The sequence below is a fragment of the Notothenia rossii genome (genome assembly GCF_949606895.1).
Source record: "Notothenia rossii genome assembly, chromosome: 12".
Taxonomy (NCBI): domain Eukaryota; kingdom Metazoa; phylum Chordata; class Actinopteri; order Perciformes; family Nototheniidae; genus Notothenia; species Notothenia rossii.
Genome location: NC_136911.1, coordinates 15,133,902 through 15,155,055, shown reverse-complemented (window position 1 = coordinate 15,155,055; position 21,154 = coordinate 15,133,902). Strand labels below are relative to the sequence as shown.

Below are 21,154 nucleotides of genomic sequence, written 5' to 3'. Positions count from 1 at the left end.
AAAAACTAAAAAGGCAGGAAACCGACAACGTGAGCAGGTGGCGCTGTTAAGGTGGAGTCGACGGAGGAGGCTTTCAGCTGGCTGACTGAGGAAATCATTCCCAACTCTAGTGATTACGTCTGAACCCCCCGCTGCAGACTAACATGGACCATTGATTTCTAAGTAGGGGGCCGCAGCAGTATAAGACCTGGGTTTGCTCAAGTAAAGTGTTTTAAAACCATTTGTTAGTCATCAGCAAACACGAGCTGGAAAAAAACGGAGACAACAGTCCGTGGAGAGCCAAACTCGGGGATATTTCATAGAGCACATCGGCCCGGGGGACATAGCAGCACTCTGCACGTAGTATGTGCAGCGCTGAGTGAAAAGGGCAGGGGGAGATGCAGTAGAGTTTTACATGGCGTAATGGCTGTGAATGCTTTTATCTCTCTACTAAATCAAACCGCTAGCAGTCACTGTGTATTTTTCTTCCTGGTGTTTTATAGAGTGTCAGAGGCCTGTTTTCCATTTATTTGGTTTCCCCCGTTTGCCACTTTCTTTCTTTCTTCATGTTTTCCACTTTATAGATTGTATAAGGAGGAAAAGACAGTTTATCATTTTTCTAGGTCGGGAGCAAATAAAGAGGTTTATTTATGGTCTGATATACAGACCACTGTCAGGAAGGTGTTTAGGATCTGGCCTGGAGATTGAGCACAGGGGGATTTTTGTAAGCTGTAGCTTGATATCAGATTTGAGGAGATATTGCCTGGTGTGGCAGGTTGCTTTCCTCATAGTGAGAAGAGAAGGGAAGCTTTCTTGGCAGATTTGTATTGCCAAGAGTTATTTTATTCGATCTAGTGTTGGGGATGGTTGATTTAGGAATTAGAAGGGGTACAAATGTGGGCACCATGTCAAGAAATTCAGCATTTTTCGTAACAAATGTTCGTACTTGGGTTTAACTTATTTGCCATTTTAGTTTATGAGTATAGCTAGCATGAGGATGCATGTGTCTCTGAAGGGCTTTAATGATATTAATGTATCTATGTGTGTGTCATCAAATAAAGGCATAAACAGGATATATTTATAGTTTTTTATTGTCTTACTTCATAAGATACTTACAAAACACACGTTTTCATGAACACTACATTATCACTGTGTATAAGCTTGACACAGTACAGTGGTTATATGCACGCAGTATTTGGTGTACTACACTCTGATATTCATATACGTGCTGCTGTGTAAACAAATCTAGCATCAACTATATTCAAATTCCAGCCATCTTATTGGTCAACACCTAGATATTTAATAACAACATCAATGCTGTATAAAAAGGTACTTCACCAATGATTCATTGCTGACTGCATCGTCCATATCAATAAATAGAAATAACAAGAAAGGCTATAAAACTTATAAGGACACATAATTCTATCGTCACAAACTCATTAATGTCCAAAAAAAAAACATACAAAAGTTTGAATGGCTAAGTGTGGGAAGGACTTACAAGGAAGCAGAAAGGAAACTTAAAGTCTTCAAAGGTCAGTTTATGATTTTGGCTCTTAAGGCGAAGACGGAATCCCGACTGTTAAATACCAAACAGTCGGGTGGTTGAGTAGCCGTAGAGTTGGTAAAGAACGTGATGGAAATGATTTCACTGGCCTTCTGTGTCGTCCCTGCCAACGTTAAACTCTGTTATCTCCTTAGCGATGCGCTCTGCTATGGCTTTGCTGCTGGCGATGATCAGCCTCCGAGACATCAGATCGAACGCTCCACCTGGGTCAAGGAGAAAATAATGAGTATTACTGGTATCATTCTGAAATTCAAATTGTTGGTAAAAGACTGGAAAATAGAATTTGCAATGTGTTTTGCTTTAACCTGAATCCAGCAGCTAATGGCCTGTAAAGCAACCATACTCCTGACATTTTTAAGGGCGTGAAGATCACATTTCTAGAATTGGTATTCCTTATTGAATAATGTTGCCGTTTATATATACTCTAGTTTGCTCATAAAAAAACGTATCTTCAAGTAATTGCCATGTTTTGTTGGTGTTCTATTTATTGTTGCTCAAAGCTCACCAGGTAATGTATTATTTAAGTCAATGACTATTACGCCATTTAGTAATACGATTAAATTCATTACTTGTCAAAAACAGAATAAAAACACTGCTAGTCATTATGACAACAGTGGAGCACATACTGAGTATGCCAGTGGATATTTTTCTCCTCCATAGATCTGGCTTATTGCTCCGGCAGATCAATGAAAACAAACACAATACATTCATTTTGATGCTTGTGTGGGTAGAAAAACAATTGCTGAATACTAGGCTAGCCAAAAGGGGAAGTGTTATAAATCAGATGGTGAGGGCGTGGGCGATGATTTTCCAGGATCAGCATTCAACTCATTTTAGAATTCTACCCTGTGCAGAATCACATTGTTAGCCTGAGAGCAGATCAGGGAGTTATGACCTTGTGTTGTTGTCCGAAAGACTGTGCTGGAGGGAAGATGTTTCTATAAGTATGCTCCAAAACACATCTTACTTAAATACAAAATAGAAAAGGGAATGTGTTAACCAAGAAGGTTATTTATCCATCTCCTTATTTATTAAATAGCAATCCCATTGTAAATTGTGCAGGGTGGACTTGACAAACAGCTTCTAAAACATCCTAAATCTCATTGGCAGTGTTGCCTAAAGTTAACACCACATTTCTCAGCTTCCTGTTTTAAGTACAAAGCCATCAGCTGCAATGCTCCCCACTTTTTACAAATGTGTATTAGGCATTCATGAGCAGAAAGAGGGATGAAAACCAATAACAAGGAGAATTAGTTCAGATGAATTATTCATGAACTTTAATAACGTCCGTTGTGTTCACGCTTTGTTCTGTAAAATAAATCTCCTTCAGCACTTTTCGCAACATTTAATCACCATGTTGGCTGCTTCACCAGCAAAAGGAGCTCGAGTCTTCTCAGTGACTCACCTGAAATGTCCATGATCACTCCTCCAGCTTCGGTGACGACGGCTGCCCCCCCCGCCATGTCCCAGCAGTGGATGCCCATGTGGTAATAAGCATCAGCCGACCCACACGCTACCAGACACATGTTGACAGCTGCACTGCCCGGGGAGCGGATGCTGCGGGGGGAAAGGTGATTTTTGCTCTTATTTCACTCTGCAAGACACACTGATAACCTCCACTTGTGAGAACGCCCGAGCGGCCATGGAGGCAGAATAGAAGAAGCAGGCAGGTTGGTGTTTTTCCACAGCAAACTGTTTTATTTTTCTATTCACTATGAATGTTTTAAGCTATAACCCTTAAAATGCTCATGCAATCCACACCAATATGTAAAACATTTGTAATTGGTATACTCTAATTACTTCTTTCAATGCACTAGTTTTGAAACATTGTTATTATTTGCCATTATGTACCAGTTGTAGGTCATGAGCTTAACAACTATCCTAGCAGGGGACCCCACTATATTGAATTTAAAACTGTTAGTGGCAGATTTAACTTTAGACTGCCTTTCCAGACAAACGAGGGATGAATAGGAAGTAGTTCACGCATGCAAACCAGCATCTTTAGAAAGCACAGGAAACAGAAGGTTTCAGACACAGAGATAAGTAATGATAACAATCATAGTTTTAAAGAAGTGACTGCTATAACTGACTTCCCTATCCAAACGCCACAACCTTGTTTGATTTAACACCAAACAAATACCACAGTTTTCTGAAGTACATGAAACACCAGATCAACCAGATCTAAAAGATAACATTTGCACAGGTGTATATTTACCCATGCACAGGGATGGTGAGGATGGTCTTGACGTTAGCCAACATTGTATTGAAACGCTCAGGATCCGCACTGAAGTTCATTTCTGTCAGTACGATGGATCGGCTGATATCTTGGATCGAAACACAAAAAATATCAACAAATGAAAACCTATTTACTTTTCTGAATATGCAGAACAGCGGTGTGAGGTTCCACTGTGTAGAGCTGTTGGCACTAGCTGATATTAAGGCTGTGACGTTGCCTCCACCTGGTGGAATGATTGAAAACTGCAACATGACATGATAATCAATATTTACCTTCTTGTCCAGACACTTTGATGGGTTTTCCGTTGCAGAATGCCCCTTTCCCTTTCCGTGCGGTGTACATTTTGTCCTCTACGCAGCTGTAGACAACCCCAAACTCTATCTGAGGCAGAATAACAGCAGGGAGAGAGGCATAGAAAATATAACAGCCTTACACTGGGGTTGATGCAATTACCACGCTGATGTTTCAAAATGTTAGAGTCAAAAGAAAAAAGTGATTTACAAACCCACCTCTTTCTTCACAGCGAAGCCAATTGATACAGACACAAATGGGAACCTGCACAAAAGAAATAAACAGTTCAAAAACAATCCCTAAATGAACTCCCTTTAGGTTTAAGCTCAGCGGAATCAATGCCTATTATCAGTTTAGTTTCATCTACATCGTCTAATTATCCCTGACAAGAGAGGCCGACCCAAGAGAGAAGCTAATTAAAAGATAAAAATAGATAAGGAGCAGCAGATACCAAAGAAATCCACAGCCGTATCGGGGCTCTGAATGGTTTATACAGCATCAGAGGCAGTACCTGTGAACAAAGTTGGTGGTGCCATCGATAGGGTCGATGATCCAAGTGGGGTCGTCAGTCAGAACGCTGGGAGCCCCTGCTGCCACTGACTCCTCACCTATGAAGCTTCAAAATCAGACAGAAAAAAAGATATGCAAATAGGCTGTTACATCAGATGTAAATAAATCAGAGATACTACTTAATATTGTCTAATTTCTGTATTTACCTGTCGTCTACTACTACTACTACTACTAATACTACTAATAGAGTACGTTTTTTTAAAGTGCCTTTCAAAGGACCCAAGGCCGCTTTACATTACAAACAAACAAACAAGTAGGTCAAATAATAAAGTAAAAATAAATATATTAATATATATATATATTTAATATATATTATGAGGATCAGTTTCCTTTGTAGTCAAGGTAATTTTTTTCCAATGTAGCATTCTCGAGAAATTTGAAGATCTGGAATTGTTCCTTGTGGGTATATTGATAATTTCAAGCTTTAAAGATGAAGTATATTCTACTTTGATTACTTTTGGTCCAAAAAACAAAACAACAAATAAATAAATAAAAGCATTCAGTGCTTCCCAACCAGAATGCATTTGGGATAGTGCAGATAAGGCTGTGCAAGAGAATTAAAGTCTTTATATTAATAGTTAACTGAAATAATAAAATGCTTATAATTTAAATTTGTTGCGGTTTTATCCTTGTTGGGTCTTTTTTTTCCTCACATAACATCAGATTAATTTTATTCTAGACTAGATTACAATTATTTATCTGACATGTGAAATACAACAAGACAACAGCCCGTATAACACAGAGTGAAAACTATGATCCAAATTACAAACAAATTAAGTAAAATTAGTCAATTGCAACATGAAATACCAAGGAACAGACGAAAGCAGCATGAACACTAGGGGGAAACTTTAAAAGTCTTAATACAAATACAGTCTCCCATGTCCTGCAGTACTTTCAAAGCATTAATTTACCACCTAGCATCTCTCTTTGGTCCAATACCTGTGAGTGGGGTACTTCTCCTTGATGGAGGATATAATGAGCTGTTCCACTCTCTGGTCTGTCTCGGTCACCAGGTCAACCGCTGAGCTCTTCTGCATGACGACGATGTCCTTCTGCAGCGCCTCACGGATCACCTGGCAGAACCACAACAATGACCAACTCAGGAGGGGATGATTTGGATGGCTGACTACATCTGGAACTTTAATCAAGCCTAATGACTTTTCTGTTATGGTTTTATACTGTGGCAACAATGATGGGTCAGAGATGAACGAACCAAATTCTGGTCTTACAAATTAGTGTAACTATAGGAATCATGCACATTGTTCTTTAAAAATAGTCTTCAAACTGCAGATGGAAAGTGAAAGCCTCAATATATTATCGTTGGATGACAATCACAGTTTCCTTACACACATTAATGACATAAAAAACAAGTTTACTTTAAGACCTTATTTTGAAAAGTTAGCTCGATGCAGCGTGTCAATCAGTCAACCTTGCCCAACATTTTATTTTGACATTTTGTAAGAAAAAAGTTATACGTTCTGTTTCATTTTTAAAGCCATTTTTACACATCTCTCTACCTCTGTCAATATGATTTATCCTGTTTCTTACAGCTGTTGTATATAATGTACTTAACATGAGTATATTGTAACACTATGTTTATTATAATATACATCAGTAGTGTTCACTCACCTGTCCAGCCTTTTTGGTGACCTCCACACAGTGGTCCATGCACTCTTGCCAAGGATCACTCATGTTGATTGTGATGAAGAGTATATAATCCCCTGTGCCGTTACAGTTTATAACTTTAACTTCCTGTTGAGAAAATGAGACTGAATGTTGGTTTACATTCAAAGTAACAAGTTACATATAGACCCGATGAGCTACTGGCTGCAAACAAATAATTAAATGCAAGTTAATATTATATACTTCTGGGAATGTTGTAGTTAGCTGAATTAGCTTAGAATGCTAGTTAGCTTTTACACGAATAAACTGTCGCTGAGCATAATGACAACTACGGCTACAAACCAATGCAAACGTACACATGAACGGTATAACCAGGCAGCTAAATAATGCCTAACATTAAGGTACACAAGCTACGAAAGTAAGCTAACTCAACCAACCTCCGGACGGACTGACTTCACTTGACAGTTTTGACTTTTTGCAAACTAGCTTAATGGAGGGCGGGACTAAAGGCAACTCCTGCTGTCATTGGTCAACCTGTGGCGCTGACGTAAAGTCTCCGCTCTCATTGGATAGAAGGCTGTCATGATTTATCCTGTTGTAAGCAAAAGAGGAAGTAATGGTTTATTCCCCAAGTGTCAGTATTTATATTTCGTGTAATATTTATTTTGTATTTGTACTGCAACTGCTGCACAACAAATCCCCTAGTTCTTATCTAATCTTATATTTTATTGTACTATTCATCTTCCTAAACCTTGTCATCTGATTTATGAATAAAATCTTCAATGCAGGTTTCATGAAATATATATATAATTTTAGTTTTGGGAAGGGAATTTTAATATTTACTGTTAAAGCACATTATAAAACAGTGCCGCATGTTTATCATCAGTAGTTATAGCTGTTTATTTATTTAAAAATATTATGCAGTATATTGAAATACATACAGAATAAAAAAATTATTTTAATAGGATACCCAAACGCGGCTGCTTGTCTATGTGTATAGCAGTCACCGGCAGAAGTATTTACTGCAAAAGTTCAAAACAGTTGAGCCAAAAACAAACAACTCTTTAGCATAACTTGTTTTTAGATGTTTAGTTCAATATTTATCTTCAAATGTAAAGTCAGAGGGGACTAAATAAATAAATAAATGTCTATCTTCTGTAAAATGCTATTCCAACACCAGAAGAGAAAAATGATGATATGCATACAAACCTTCTTTAGTCCAGTAGGTGGCAGCAGTTGCACTGTATGAAATGAGCAATACTACTGTAAAGCCATGCTTTTTGTGAGACTATTGTTGCTGCAGGCAACTTTGGATGTTTGTGTTGACATTAATAGATGTCAAAACGTGTTAAAACCTGTAATACATATCAAAACCTGTTCCCATTGACCTTAAGACAGCCTAATTTACAAAATAAGTATTCTATGTGCAAATCATAATCAGACTTATATAACAATCCACAAAAGTCCTCACAGGAAAAATACGAATATAATGCTTTCCTGCAATTCCTTAACCATTTCATTGTTTCATTTTTGCTGCTGGTCTCTTAAACTACTTTTATGAGACAGCATTTTGGGCCTCAGTGACTTGTACCTTTAGACTACATCTCCTAAGACAAAAGCCTCTCTCATCAAAAGAGCACCAAATTGATCAAGTAAAATCACCCTAAATTACAGTGAAAAGGAGGGGGGAAAGAGACATTCACATGTCTATTGGCTAGGGCTCCAACGGATTTTACGTGATAAGCTCCACTGAAAGCCCAGCTGGACTACCCCCCAACATTAAACACATTGTGGTGGGACGGTGTTTCAATTACATCACACTAGTCAACTCTAGTCTAAGGTAATGTACAGTACAAAGACCTATATTTTATTTCAAATCATGCATGGGACTTGAATTAAATGACCTTTTCACATGATCCTCAACATTTGAAAGACTTGCTTTCCTTCCAAAGTTTCTAGACTATGAAGTAAGTACAAATAATCAGTCCTGCCTCAAAGCCCACTTGTTTTGATGTTGAATGATTTATCTTGTGCTTCTGTAGAAAGAAAGAAACTGAGAAAGAGTGTTGAACTAGGGCGTGCACTGACATTCTTTAATGCGAAAAGACGTTTCATCTCATTGGAAATTTGAGCTTGTGCAACAAAGCTGGGTTTGTATTTGTGAGGTCAAGTCATATTTGCTTAGCTTTTCTTGGGAAAATGCTTATCTCATTTGATCTGCAGTTTCAGTTATTGCTTTTTGTTGGATTTCAAAAGGTGTAGTGTTTTGCTGTAGATATTGAAATGTCATTCAATTTAGTAAAGAGCACAAGTGATGTTTTGCAAAGCAATGGTGCCCCCAAGGGCTGCTACAATATTTGTTTTTCCAATTAATCCATATCAAATTTCTCTAAAAATAGAAACTTCCTATTAAAAAGATAGAACAAAATGCCCCACTCTTCCTGATAAACCAAGTGTAACGATTAATCAATTATTGTTTCAAATATTTGCAGATTAATATTTTGTCTTTTGAGATAGTTGACTAATCTTTATGTGTAGGTTGGACTGTGAGGAGATCTGGAGACAGTTTGAGGAGGCGGTTGTCTGTCCGTCCTCTTGTAATGTGAGTGTGGAGGATTATAATCACATGTCTTATGTAATGCCACAAACCTGGCCCTGCGATAAGGTGAGGAAGTGTAATACATATCAAAACCTGTTCCCATTGACATTAAACAGCCTAATTTACAAAATAAGTATTCTATGTGCAATTTATATTCAGACTTAACAATCCACAAAAGTCCTCAGAGGAAAAATACGGATATAATGCTTTCCCGCAATTCTTTAACCATTTCAGTTTTGTTTGTTTCTGTTGGTCTCTTAAACTACTTTTATGAGACATCGTTTTGGGCCTCAGTGACTTGTACCTTTAGACTACATCTCCTAAGACGAAAGCCCCTCTCATCAAAAGAGTATCAAATTGATCAAGTAAAATTACCCTAAATTACAGTGAAAAGGAGGGGGAAAAAGAGACACAACATATCCACTTGTTTTTATAAATTTGTGAAAGTTTATGAATACAAAGTACAACTGAGAAAAATAACTCTACCCTTGGGCACAAGGGTTATCAGAAAGCAAAGATATCTAAATTTGAACCGTGGATATTTTTGAAATGTCTGTGGAAATGATTAGGGTTACGTTGATACTTTTTACAGACATGAAATAGTTCCACGAAAGGACACACACACACTTTTAATTGAGTTAATGATTCATAAACTTCCCCTAAAGGCCTGATGTGGCAAATATTTATGTATGCATACTATACATTATGGGGAAGTATTTATCACAGCAAATGTGCCTAAAAGCCTATGACTATATTTCAGTTAGTCAATGAAACAGTGAATAATGTATGAACGAGTGCTTCAGGTTTTGGATCAGATGTTGGCTTCCTTTTATCCGAGGCTGTATTTGGTTATTAACCTCGGGGCGTTTTATGTCAATAAGCCCGGGCAGTCCTGTGGAGACGCTCCGTTCTCCTGTACACAGCGCTAATAACGCAATTAGCTTTTAAAATACGAGGGCATCGTGTCATCCATACTGTTTTACAGATTAACCTCAGACGGCCTTTATCTCACAAAGAGGTCACAGACATTCTAATTCATCAAAAGCAGTTAAGAGGCGTGTGGCGCAGTGGACTAGTGTGCTGGTGTTCGGAGCAGGGCAGCACAGGTTCAAACCCCACTGCAGTCAGCATGTCGTTGTTTCACTGGGCAAAAGACTTCACCCCAAATTGCTCCTGTGGGGATTGTCCGCCATATTGAGTATGTAGGCCTACGTCGCTTTGGATGAAAGCGTCTAACAAGTAAGATGAAGTCTGGTAACACTAAGGCATACATTAAATCCACATTTGTCTAGCCTAGAGAAATATTATTATACATTTTAGGACAAGTATATTAAGGATCACATGTTCAGAATTCAGGATGAGTGGATGAGTGTTGGTTAATCTGATTCTCTTGACAGTACATACATCATTTTACTCACAATTCAGCAGCAACAACAATCTGAAATAATCTTGATCATTATGTTGATAAGACAGTAGATCAGGGGTACTCAAACTTTTTTGTTAAAGGTCCACTTGTGAATTGTATACAAGGTCAATGGTCCGGATCAATGCCAGTAAAGTCCCCCCACCCCTGGAGCGGAGCAACGAAACTGAAATTAAAAGAAGCAGTTTCGCCGCGCTATGCATGGGGTTTCCCGACATGTCGTTGCAGAAAATTAAAAGGGTGTTTCATGTTGTCGTTGTTGTGGACCTTAATCTTTTTTTGTGTTTTTTATTTTGAAATTGTTACGTTTATTCTGGTTTGTATTTTTTATTTAAAATGTATTTATTTATTTAATGTTTTGTGAGCTGAGCCGTGTGATTTTATATGTTATGTATCTCTCTGTACAGCACTTTCGTCTGGAGGTTTTAAAGTGCTATATAAATAAAGTTGGATTGGATTGGATTAATCTACTTTATTTGGGGGCTACCTTCTGGTCCAATCACTTGCCTGTCGGTAAACGGTGCCCGTGTGTGTGTGTGTGTGTGTACACACACACACACACACACACACACACACACTATGATGGCTTGAACTAGTGGGAGAAATGGCACTGTTTGTCTGTAGCCAATGCCTTGAACCTCTGCAAAAATTGCATTAGAAGCATTAGAAAGTCGCGGTTAACTTGCGGTCTGCAATGCGTGTCACGCTCGCGCACACAAGTAAATATATATGCACGTTCATTCTCACAACGCGTCAGACACAAGAAAATATACATTAAAGGGGACCTATCATGCAAAATGCACTTTGTGATGTATTTTATACATGAATATGTGTCCCCGGTACGTCGGGGAACTCACGCAGCGTCAGAAAATGAAACCCTCTCTCTTTTCTTCCATATCTTTTAAAAACAGGGGTACAACGAACGGATACAGATTTGCTGCCGATCTGACGTCAAATCGGCAGCGGACCCACAGAAAATTGCTATCAGAAACAATGCCTGACGTGTTTTGGACGTAATCTCGTCTTTGTTTACATTAGCAAGCCTCGCTAACACTCAGAGCTAACCTGTACCGTAGCAGATGTGTTTAAAAAGCAGGAAATACAAAAAGGAACTCACCTTGTGATAAACCCGCAAGAGAAAAAGCATTTGAGCTCCATACTGTTTCAGAAATAATCTTTGATGTGGTTTAGAACAGGATGGCGTTTTATCACAGCAGAATTTAACTTTATCTCCGGTAGAATTCTGATCAGGCATTAGCTCCGCCTTCTCTTTTTTTTTTGTTCAAGCTAAAGACCCAAAATCCACGTTTCTCTAACAGGGCAGCAAAAGAGGGGTATGAGCAGCATGAGGCATGGCTACAAGGGGTGAACTGTTTGGTATTTTAAGCAAAAAACTTCACAGACATGTTTGGCATAGGTATGGCCCTACAATATATTTCTCCAATATAGCATAATAGGTCCACTTTAATTTACATCAGAATTATTATTATTATTATTATTTTTTTTTTTTTTTTTTTTTTTTTTAAAATGGGACACAGGGTTTGGTCCAGATTGAGTTGCAGTTCGGTCCTTGGTCCGGAGTTGAGAAGCCCTGCAGTAGATGGTTATGTCAGATATAAGATGCAGTCCCCTCACAGCCAAACACTGTACATCACCTGGTTTGACAGTTACATTGTTGTCTTTTTAATAAAAATGAAATGTATTCTCACCTCGCTAATGTCACATTTTGTTAAATGTGAAAATGACTTCCAACATGCTAACCAGTGTATTTTAACATGCTCAAAATGACAAGCTAACATGCTGATATATTACAGATGTCCTTTTATAGTTTATGTTTACTATCTTGTGTCAGAGCATGCTGACACTTGCCAATTAGCACCTTCTCTTTGATTGTCTCATTACGTACCAATAAGATGCAATAGGCATTTAAAGTGCTCTGAGGCACATTTGTAATCATTATCATTGAGCTATATAAAACTATTTTATTTAATGTTTTTTATTTAAGATTTTCTCACACACACACTCCCCCTTACGTGAAAACTCTTGTACTAATTTGTTTTCTTCCATAACATTATGACATCACTATGTAACAGTCACGTGTCTATTGGCTAGGGCTCCAACTGACTTTACGTGATAGGTTAAGGGGCGGGACATTTCCTACACTGTTGACCAATCAAAACCGAGCCAGACAGCTAACCAATTAGAGCAGACTGGGCTCTGGTTTCAGACAGAGGGTGAAAAGAGGTGCAGTATGAGAAAAATAAAGCACTTTTTGAACTGTAAAGCATGTACACAGTAGAGGCATAACATACAAATATGATCCTGAAAAGATGTCTTCTTTAAATTGAGTCAAAAAAAAAATAATTCAGTGTTTAAAATATCGCAGTGAGCAATATTAACTTTTTCCTCCAGCCCACCACACCATGAAGAACAGCGAACACTCTGTGTGGGGAGATTCTTATTGGTACTATAACACCAGTCATGTGGATCCACTCAACAGAAGCCTGTAGAAAAAAACATGTAATCTGTCCTGAATGGACATCTCTGAGGGTATGTGAGACATTAGCCCTGGCCTGACGTTACACATCAGATCACTCTGTTACGGGAATTTCTGAGCAAGCTTTTACCATCCCAACCACGAAGCCGCGTGTTCCGATTTAACCTTCCGCATCGGAAATGGTGAGGACACTGAAGTATAAACTTGGCATGTATACCTGCTTATTGACTTGCTAGGATGTGTTAACAACTTTAATTGAAAATATATTGTGTGTGTATCCCTGATATGCAATACTGTTGTTGTATTTTAAATGTCAGCCAATATTAAGTCATAACTTCCTCGAGGGTATTTGACAAGCTGCCAGGTTTCACAGCACCAGATGAAAAGAAAACCGCGGGAGGAAGTTCGCAACAAGAACATTCGTTTTCATTCAGCCACAAAGCAAATTTTTTTTCTTTCAGCTTGCCTGTAGAAACGGAGTAAAAATTGTTTTTTTTGCTGTTGATCTTTAAAGTGGATTAAGGCATGTGCAAACACAAACTGAAGACCCAACAACATGAGCTCCTTTACAATATCTGCAGCCGTTTTAATGATCAGCAGTTCATGTAAGTCATTCATGTCTTTCTTTCTATTGATGTGCCCCTCCTAAATTTGAAAGATAACGTGTTCTTTCTTCCATCTTTGTGTCCATTTTCAAAGGGGTCATTATGTTTCTACTCTGCTCCGTTCCACTGAAAGCCCAGCTGGGGACTACCCCCAACATTAAACACATCGTGGTGGGACGGTGTTTCAATTACATCACACTAGTTAACCCCACTCTAAGGTAATATAAAGTACAAAGACTCATATTGTATTTCTAATCATTTATGGGACTTGAATTAAATGACCTTTTGACCGAAGCCTTTAAAACATGAAAGACCTTCCAAAGCTTCTATGTTGGTATAAAGTCAGTACAAATAATCAATCCTGCATCAAAGCCCACATGAAGGGCAGCAACACTTGTTTTGATGTGATGTTGAATGATGCTTCTGTAGAAAGAAATGCGAAAAGAAGTTTCATTTGATTGGAAATGTGAGCTTATGCAACAAAGCTGGGTTTGTTGTTGTTAGGTCAGGTCATATTTATTTAATTTTCTTGGGAAAATGCTTTTTTCATTTGATCTGTAGTTTCGGTTATTGCTTCTTTGGATTACAAGAGGTGCAGTGTTTTGCAAATGCTATTCAATTTATTAAAGAACACATTACGGCTTTCTTTGGAAGTTGATTGAAACATAGCGATGATTTGCGTAGCAATGACGCCCCCAAGGGCTGCGAAAAAAAAATCTTCCCAATGAATCCATATAACATATCTAAAAAAAATTGAGAAACTTCATATTAAAAAGATAAAAGAACAACATTTGCCACTCTCTGCTTTATAAACTAAGTGTAACAATTCGTCAACTACTATTTTGAAATATTTGCAGATTAAGCTTTTGTCATTTGAGATAGTTGACTAATCTTTATGTGTAGGTTGGACTGTGAGGAGATCTGGAGACAGTTTGAGGAGGCGGTTGTCCGTCAGTCCTCTTGTAATGTCACTGTGGAGGATTATAATCACATGTTCTATGCAATGGCACAAACCTGGCCTTGCGATAGGGTAAGGAAGTGCTCCAAAATTGAATTAATCTTGATAATTTTTCATTGATACCTCATTAGATGGCAGATATTTGTGTTAAGCTGATTGTATAGTTCCCTTTTCTTCTGTTTAGTTCCTCTTCTGGAGTAAAACCAGGACACTGATGCACATCTACGCAGCTGTTGTCCCTCACTACTGGACCCTGGAGGACACGCTGGTTGGCTACATGTTCAATGACCTCATCTGGTGTGGACAAGAGGAAGACTCCGGTAAACCTGTTCTAGTTTTATCAAGACAAAGGCAACTCTAACATAACAAGAAAAGTTATTTACAAATACCAACATTTTAACACACCCTGAAAACTCCGCTATAACTTAATCATAATCCAACATTTCCTGTTCCCTAAAGTGCAGAACTTGAAAATACTACGATATTATTATAGCTGCTCTAAGCTATACTTTTATATTAAAATAATGTGTCAAATTAAGACATGAACTGTCAGGGGTCACTCACAACAACAATTACTCCGCTTCCCCTCAGCTTTAAAGAGCCTGTTAGTGTCTTTCAGCTCATTGTTTTGGTTTTACAACATACACCGTTAGAGAAACTTTTGTGCAAAATATCTAAAAACCCAGTGTACAGTACCTACTCAGCAGCAAACAACACACAAACAAAGTAAGCAAATAGCTGGTGACACATTGAAGCATTTAGCCCCCTAACAAGTCATATATTTCCCTCAGGAGATGGTAGAGACCAAACACAGAGCTAAAAGAGAGGGAACATTGGACTTAAATGTATGAATAACAGCTTTTCTTGCGTTTGTAAAAAAGCTATGATTTCCTAACAAGTTTGCCATTTCAACTTAAGAGTTAAAAATGTGTTGGTGTTTAAACATTTCTTCTACCAGTTTGCCAAAAACTCAGCTAATGCATCTTTAAAATTGTTAGCATTTTATTTGTACCGAAACTATAACTGATATACAACTGCATTTCCTTAACCATACTTTAAAAATATTATTAGCATAAAAACTGTATTTATTTTAACTTTTTTTATATCTGAAACAGATCATTTGGTAGCACCAAGATTCAAATATAACCTCATCGTTCAGGCTCAAAATTGTTTCCTCATGCTTTTATTTTTTTATTACAGTAGTAGTGCTAAGTGATTAACCATGTGGTGGCATGTCAAAACAACACATACACGTCTTATTAATTAGTCATATCTTATTTTGAAATGGTTAAGGTGGTGATACATATTTAAGCTGATGGCTGTGAATTTGACACACAGGTTTTGATTTCAGTTCTTGTCCGGAGTGGTCGGCCTGTAGGAATCATCCAGTGTATTCCTTGTGGAGGCAAGCCTCACAAAATGTGAGTGTAATGTCAAAACTACCGGAGTGTAGCCGCGTCATTTGTTATTCATATATGCAACATACCGCAGTGGATTCATTTCTCTCATGCAGCTTTCTTCACTCGCTTGTTAGTTTGCAGAAATGGCATGTGGAAACATCACCGTGTTACTGAATGGGTCTATTGTCAACGCGTTTAGTAGGAAAAGGTAAAAAGAAACAATGAAGCAAATATTTTAGCAACGTTTTTTTTTTATGAGTCCGAATAATAATGTTTTTTTTCTCTTGCAGCATGTTTGGGAGTGTTGAACTGGATAGTCTGAACGCATGCCGGGTGGATTACGTTAACATAAAAGTGGTGACCAATCTAGATGGACCTTTTATGTAAGAAAGAAAAAAAGCTGATAGTTTCTATCTAATAATATAAAATAATGAATCATATAAAAGTTACTAAGTTACAGCAAGACCACTTTCCAAGAGGTCACCCTTTATCAGATGTTTGTGAATTGCAATTTATGACTAACTAGGTCATTTCAAGAGCAATGTTTGTCTGTTCTCTTTAAAATAAATCTACACATATCTATAAATAGATTTCCAATATCCATACATTCACTATCTTGAACAACTTGGATCTTAACCAAAGATAAATAAAACAATTAATCTGTAAGAGGGATTTTTCAGAAATCCATGAGTCACTTATTTAATGGTTTATTATCATTCATAAAGTATCATTATCAGCCATTAAGTTCCCCATTAATTACAGCTTTATAGTGACTAATAATAGGGTGGTTAATATTTATATGGACAGATTAAGTTCCTTGTTTTTCTCCTGTACAGAGAGTCATGTAGTGAAGGATCCATTGTAGACCTGATCCAGATCCTCCAGTCCAGAGGGTTCCGCTGGACTTGCACAGACAACGAGGAGTAAGTGACATACAAATAGTGCTTCAAATTAAATAACCAAATATGTTGTAATACGACACATACACACAGATGTATAGACAACCAGAGGTGGATCTATATATGACTCACATACGGATGTTCTTTTTGGCTTGATAACCAACTTCCTGATGCAACCCTGGGGTAACACAAATCACATTTGTCCACAGGACCCTGATGATCCTTCATTGTATCAAGAACCCCAAACAAGCCTCCTGCCAAACATGTGCGAACAGCCTCTCGCAGATAAAGAGCCTCACATTAACCTGACCCCAGAGATTCAGCATGTATTATGATATTGTTAAATGTTAAAGATTGACTGTTCTCTTACTTCCATTCACTTTTCATTGATCCCATTTGATTAGGAGATGACATCAGCAAAACTGAAAAACAGCACTCAAGCTAAATATCAGCCAACATGATCATGCCCTCAATGTGGGATATTGTTACCTTCAATCAGAGGAACAGTAGAAGATGTACTCAAATATTAACTTAAAGTAAAAGCAGCAATACTAGAGTGTAAAATTACTCTACGAGTACAAATCTAAAGTATTAGCATCAAAATATACTTAATGCACCAAAAGTACAATTCATAGTTATGCAGAATGGTCCTTTTAGGCACCATATATCTGCATTTGTTGCATTATAATTATTGATTCAATAATATCAGTATTAAGTCAACTTGGTAAAGGAGGGGGTAATTTTAATTACTTTATAGTATTCTGTATAGCTAAACCTATAATAATATAGGGTATTTATATGTTGTATTGATAAACTAAATCAGGAAAGTAACTTATAAATAATACATGTAGTGGAGTAAAAGTAAAAAGTAGCATAAAATGAAAATACTCAAGTAAAGTACAAATAACTACATTTTGTACCCGACTGTATGCAGTTACATTTTGCCTTGAGCCTGAAAACTGTTTATCATGTCATGCAATGTGTGTCATGCTATCTGTGTTTATGGGATCAAAGGTCACTAAGGCCACACTGCCCTCTTAACCTGAGTTGCAAGTATTTAGATTACTTTGTTAAATTTGAGCTGAACCACCCGTCTCGGACACACCTAAATGCAGTGTGCAACAGGTAGAGATTTGCTCTTTTAGATTTCTCATTAGTTAAATCCTGTTTGGTTCTGTCAAAACATGCATTTCCATGGCTGATTTTAACTTTAGCCAATAACATTCTCATCACTATCAGTGAGTAGCAAAACAAATAGTTTGATTCAATTCAAGTATCATATTCAACCTTTTGCTTAAAAAAAACAAATGCAAATGCATTAGCATCATACGTAATATACTCATCATAACAAAGTAAAGTTGGTCATTATGCAGCATTTTGCATTTAGAATAATGTATATTATATCACTGGATAATAATTATAAATGAATTAATGTGTAAATCAATTGCTGTTGCTAAAATATCTTTTTTTCTACTTGTAGATGTACTGCTCGGTAGCTTGTGACTCCCCTCTTGTGTACAATAAAGTCTTTTTTTACTTTAAAAAAAAAAAAAATCATACATCATCCTTTCTTTGTTTATTACATTTTGTATTATTTGTATTGGAACCAGCACAAATGGTTACTTGTAACTTTGTCAAATGTAAAGTGGATTTAAAAGTTTGCCTTCGAAATGAAATGGAATGCCAACAAATCAGGTATGAATATATTAGATTCTAACATGTAATTGATTTATGGCTCAAGCTGATAAAAGATTAGCGATCCACTAAATAATAAGCTCATGTTTTTGGATAATCAAGTCACACACATCCGGTAAAAGAGACAAAGAACTTGTTTACTGGAACGGTTAACCTTTAAGTTTAGCTTCAGGTGCGTGGCATTTCCCAACATGTTTCCCAAATGACTGCTGAGACATGACCTTTGAGTTCTTCCAGCCACTGATTAGCTTTTAATGGCAGGAACTCCATGTTATTGTAACAACTCCTTATAAATGTTTGCCGCAAACATGTGAATGGTCCAGACTTGTTAATGCTTGCACCGTTTCGGCTTTTTTTAATTAAGTACAGCCAGGTAGAAGTTCCCTGTACCCGAAGCGGTTGCTACTGGATTGCTGAGGAGAGAAGTTCAATAATTAATTATTTGTGCATAATATGTATCTTGTTGAGGTCTGCAATTTTTTTTTTGGGGGAGGGGTATTTCTATACACCTGCAGTAGAAGAAACTGTGTAGACTTTCTTGTGGGGACTTTCTTTTTTATATAGAAAAAATAATTGAACATTGCCTGTATAACTTACACATACAAATATAAATGATTATTATTTTTTGAGTGGTGGTGTACAATGAGTTAGGCAGAGTCGGAAGACGATTATTTCTGGTTTCATATTTTATTTATTTAAATATTTCTTAATATATCAGTTTTCTTTACCCAAGTAGTTATTACAAAAAAACCTTGATACAGCCCTGAATCTGCAAAGTAACTATACCTAACAAGTACATCAAATATATGTGAAATAGGAATGTACCATGTATATCAAATATACACTAATGTAGGGACACACAAGTTCAGTAAATGTACATGGGCCTAGTTACAGAGGGGAAGTAACTAAGTACAAATACTCAAGTACTTTACTTGAGTATTTCCATTGTATGCTTCTTTGTACTTATACTCCACGGCAATTCAGAGGTGCATTTTTACTCCACTACATTTATTTTAAACCTTTAGTTACTTTACAGATTTTGATTAATGATGTGAAATATAATCAAAAGTTAAATCAGACTTTAGTTACACCTGGAGTAAATTCACAAGCACCCTGCAGGATACAAACACTGTAAAATGTTTGGCTGTAAAATTAAAGTAAATTACTGGCTACTAGTTGCATGGATTTCACAGTAATTTACTATAAATATTTCACAGTAAATTAGAATAAAACTACAACTAAATACTGTGACTTTGCCATGCCCATGGAATTAGTGATATAGCAGTACAGAGCTGTGGTACCTTGCTGTACATAAATTACAGTAATTACCTGTACTTTTACACTTTTACTGTAGAAGTAATGCAACACATTAGCCAGTAATTTACTGTAAATATAAAAATGTAAATAATGCGATATTATATTGTACATCTGACTAGTTAACTGGGATTTTACCATAAATACACAATTCAATCAGCTCAATCAACAAAGAAAATGCACATTTTAACTTTGTATTACTCCATTGAAGTGCAAAGTACATTTCACAGTGTCTTGGATATGTTACGGCCCCAACTTCTACTCCGCGGTAGTGGCTCGTGCTGAGACCCGCAACATGAAAGAATACACGCAATAACCGGTACTTGATAGAGCATTTGTTGATAATCAGCCGTTTGATCACACAAGCGAAACGGCTTTATTTTGGGGAGGTCGAGATAAATCATATTGTTTGGTGGATGCAGTTTGAACCAGAGTAGCAGCATGGAGGTCGGATCGTCACCAAAATAATGAAATAAGTGGTTCGAAAAAGGTTAATGACAAAAAAAATACACATGCCTTCCTCAGGCAGTGTGTTTGTACCGGGGACAGGAGACACCCCCTTGATGAGAAAGTGTAAGAAATGATCGGGGAATCCCTCCGGAGTGGAGTCATGACGACTGGATCTGAATTATGTTTTTGGTGGTTTGTGTCCCAGCTGTCGATCAGCTGTGCGCGGCGCACTGCAGCCTGTGCATCTCAACCCACCCCCCCCCCCCGCAGCAACTCTATATCCACCAGTTAAAAGAAATACAACTAATGTGTTGTGTTATATTAGCTGTACAATTGACCACATATAGTGTTCTTAGTTTCCATACCTCCTGTGTTTTACGAGCGACTTATCAAGTCTTGGCAAACGGCATAAAACGCGATTAAACATATAAACCCATGCTTGTATCTACAACCTATAGAAATGCAAAACGGCGTCAGTTTAGACGTAATTCTGTCCTCCTGCTTACCGCATAATTTATGAGAAAACATTTCATAACATTAACACTGTCAAGGCTTGTGAAGGAAGCAGGACCCAAATGCAGATATAAACGGAAAAAACACCCCTCTAGTTCAAGGCTATGATATAAACAATGACAAAACAGAACACTCACCGCAGAACTAGTCATGGCACAAGACGAACCGACAAAGACAGACAGAAAACCCAGAACTTAAATACACACAAGACTAATCACACAAGACACAGGTGAGGAGGGAGGAGAAAACACAGGGGCCACAGGTGAACATAATCAGAAAAGTAGACACACCAGGGAAACTAATGACAAGAGGAAAAACACAGGGAAAAGGACCAGACAATAACCCAGAGGAAAACATGACAGGGGAAAAAACAAAAAACACCCAAACCTACAAAACTATAAACGTGACATAACATGAGAATCGTGACAAACACAACATATTCGAGGTGGTTTTAAATAACATATCCGTATTTATTTATTTCTCCAAGTTATGTTTTTGTGTGCACTGAGGAGTCTCAAACAGGCGTTTGTTAAATCAT

General features: G+C 37.4%; 2 protein-coding genes across 2 annotated transcripts in view; one reads left to right on the top strand and one right to left on the bottom strand.

Annotated features, from left to right (window-relative positions):
• LOC307026448 (uncharacterized protein) overlaps positions 1-20,783 on the bottom strand; it is a 26,755-nt gene extending 5,972 nt beyond the window's left edge. Inside the window, exons 1-9 of the mRNA XM_079661835.1 lie at positions 20,754-20,783; positions 6,270-6,392; positions 5,580-5,713; positions 4,582-4,686; positions 4,289-4,334; positions 4,052-4,160; positions 3,759-3,867; positions 2,949-3,100; positions 1,627-1,746 (exon numbers count right to left, since the gene is read on the bottom strand). Of these exons, the coding sequence (XP_079517961.1) occupies positions 1,627-1,746; positions 2,949-3,100; positions 3,759-3,867; positions 4,052-4,160; positions 4,289-4,334; positions 4,582-4,686; positions 5,580-5,713; positions 6,270-6,392; positions 20,754-20,768 (913 nt within the window). The 5' untranslated portion in view covers positions 20,769-20,783. The remainder of the gene's footprint in view (positions 1-1,626; positions 1,747-2,948; positions 3,101-3,758; positions 3,868-4,051; positions 4,161-4,288; positions 4,335-4,581; positions 4,687-5,579; positions 5,714-6,269; positions 6,393-20,753) is intronic.
• Positions 12,904-18,208, top strand: LOC307025949 (ADP-ribosyl cyclase/cyclic ADP-ribose hydrolase 1). Its single transcript, XM_079660965.1, has 9 exons — positions 12,904-13,387; positions 13,482-13,605; positions 14,291-14,417; positions 14,530-14,665; positions 15,684-15,766; positions 15,880-15,953; positions 16,036-16,128; positions 16,582-16,668; positions 16,854-18,208. The coding sequence occupies exons 1-9, from the start codon at positions 13,339-13,341 to the stop codon at positions 16,951-16,953; spliced, it is 873 nt and encodes a 290-aa protein (XP_079517091.1). The 5' UTR covers positions 12,904-13,338; the 3' UTR covers positions 16,954-18,208.
• Positions 20,784-21,154: the final 371 nt, after the last annotated feature.

Excerpts from the sequence above, each read along its gene's own strand:
- LOC307025949 (XM_079660965.1), top strand. The coding sequence starts at position 13,339 with ATGAGCTCCTTTACAATATCTGCAGCCGTTTTAATGATCAGCAGTTCA. Across the intron at positions 13,606-14,290 it reads CTAGTTAACCCCACTCTAAG|GTTGGACTGTGAGGAGATCT; the intron begins GTAATATAAAGT and ends CTTTATGTGTAG. Across the intron at positions 14,666-15,683 it reads TGGACAAGAGGAAGACTCCG|GTTTTGATTTCAGTTCTTGT; the intron begins GTAAACCTGTTC and ends TTTGACACACAG.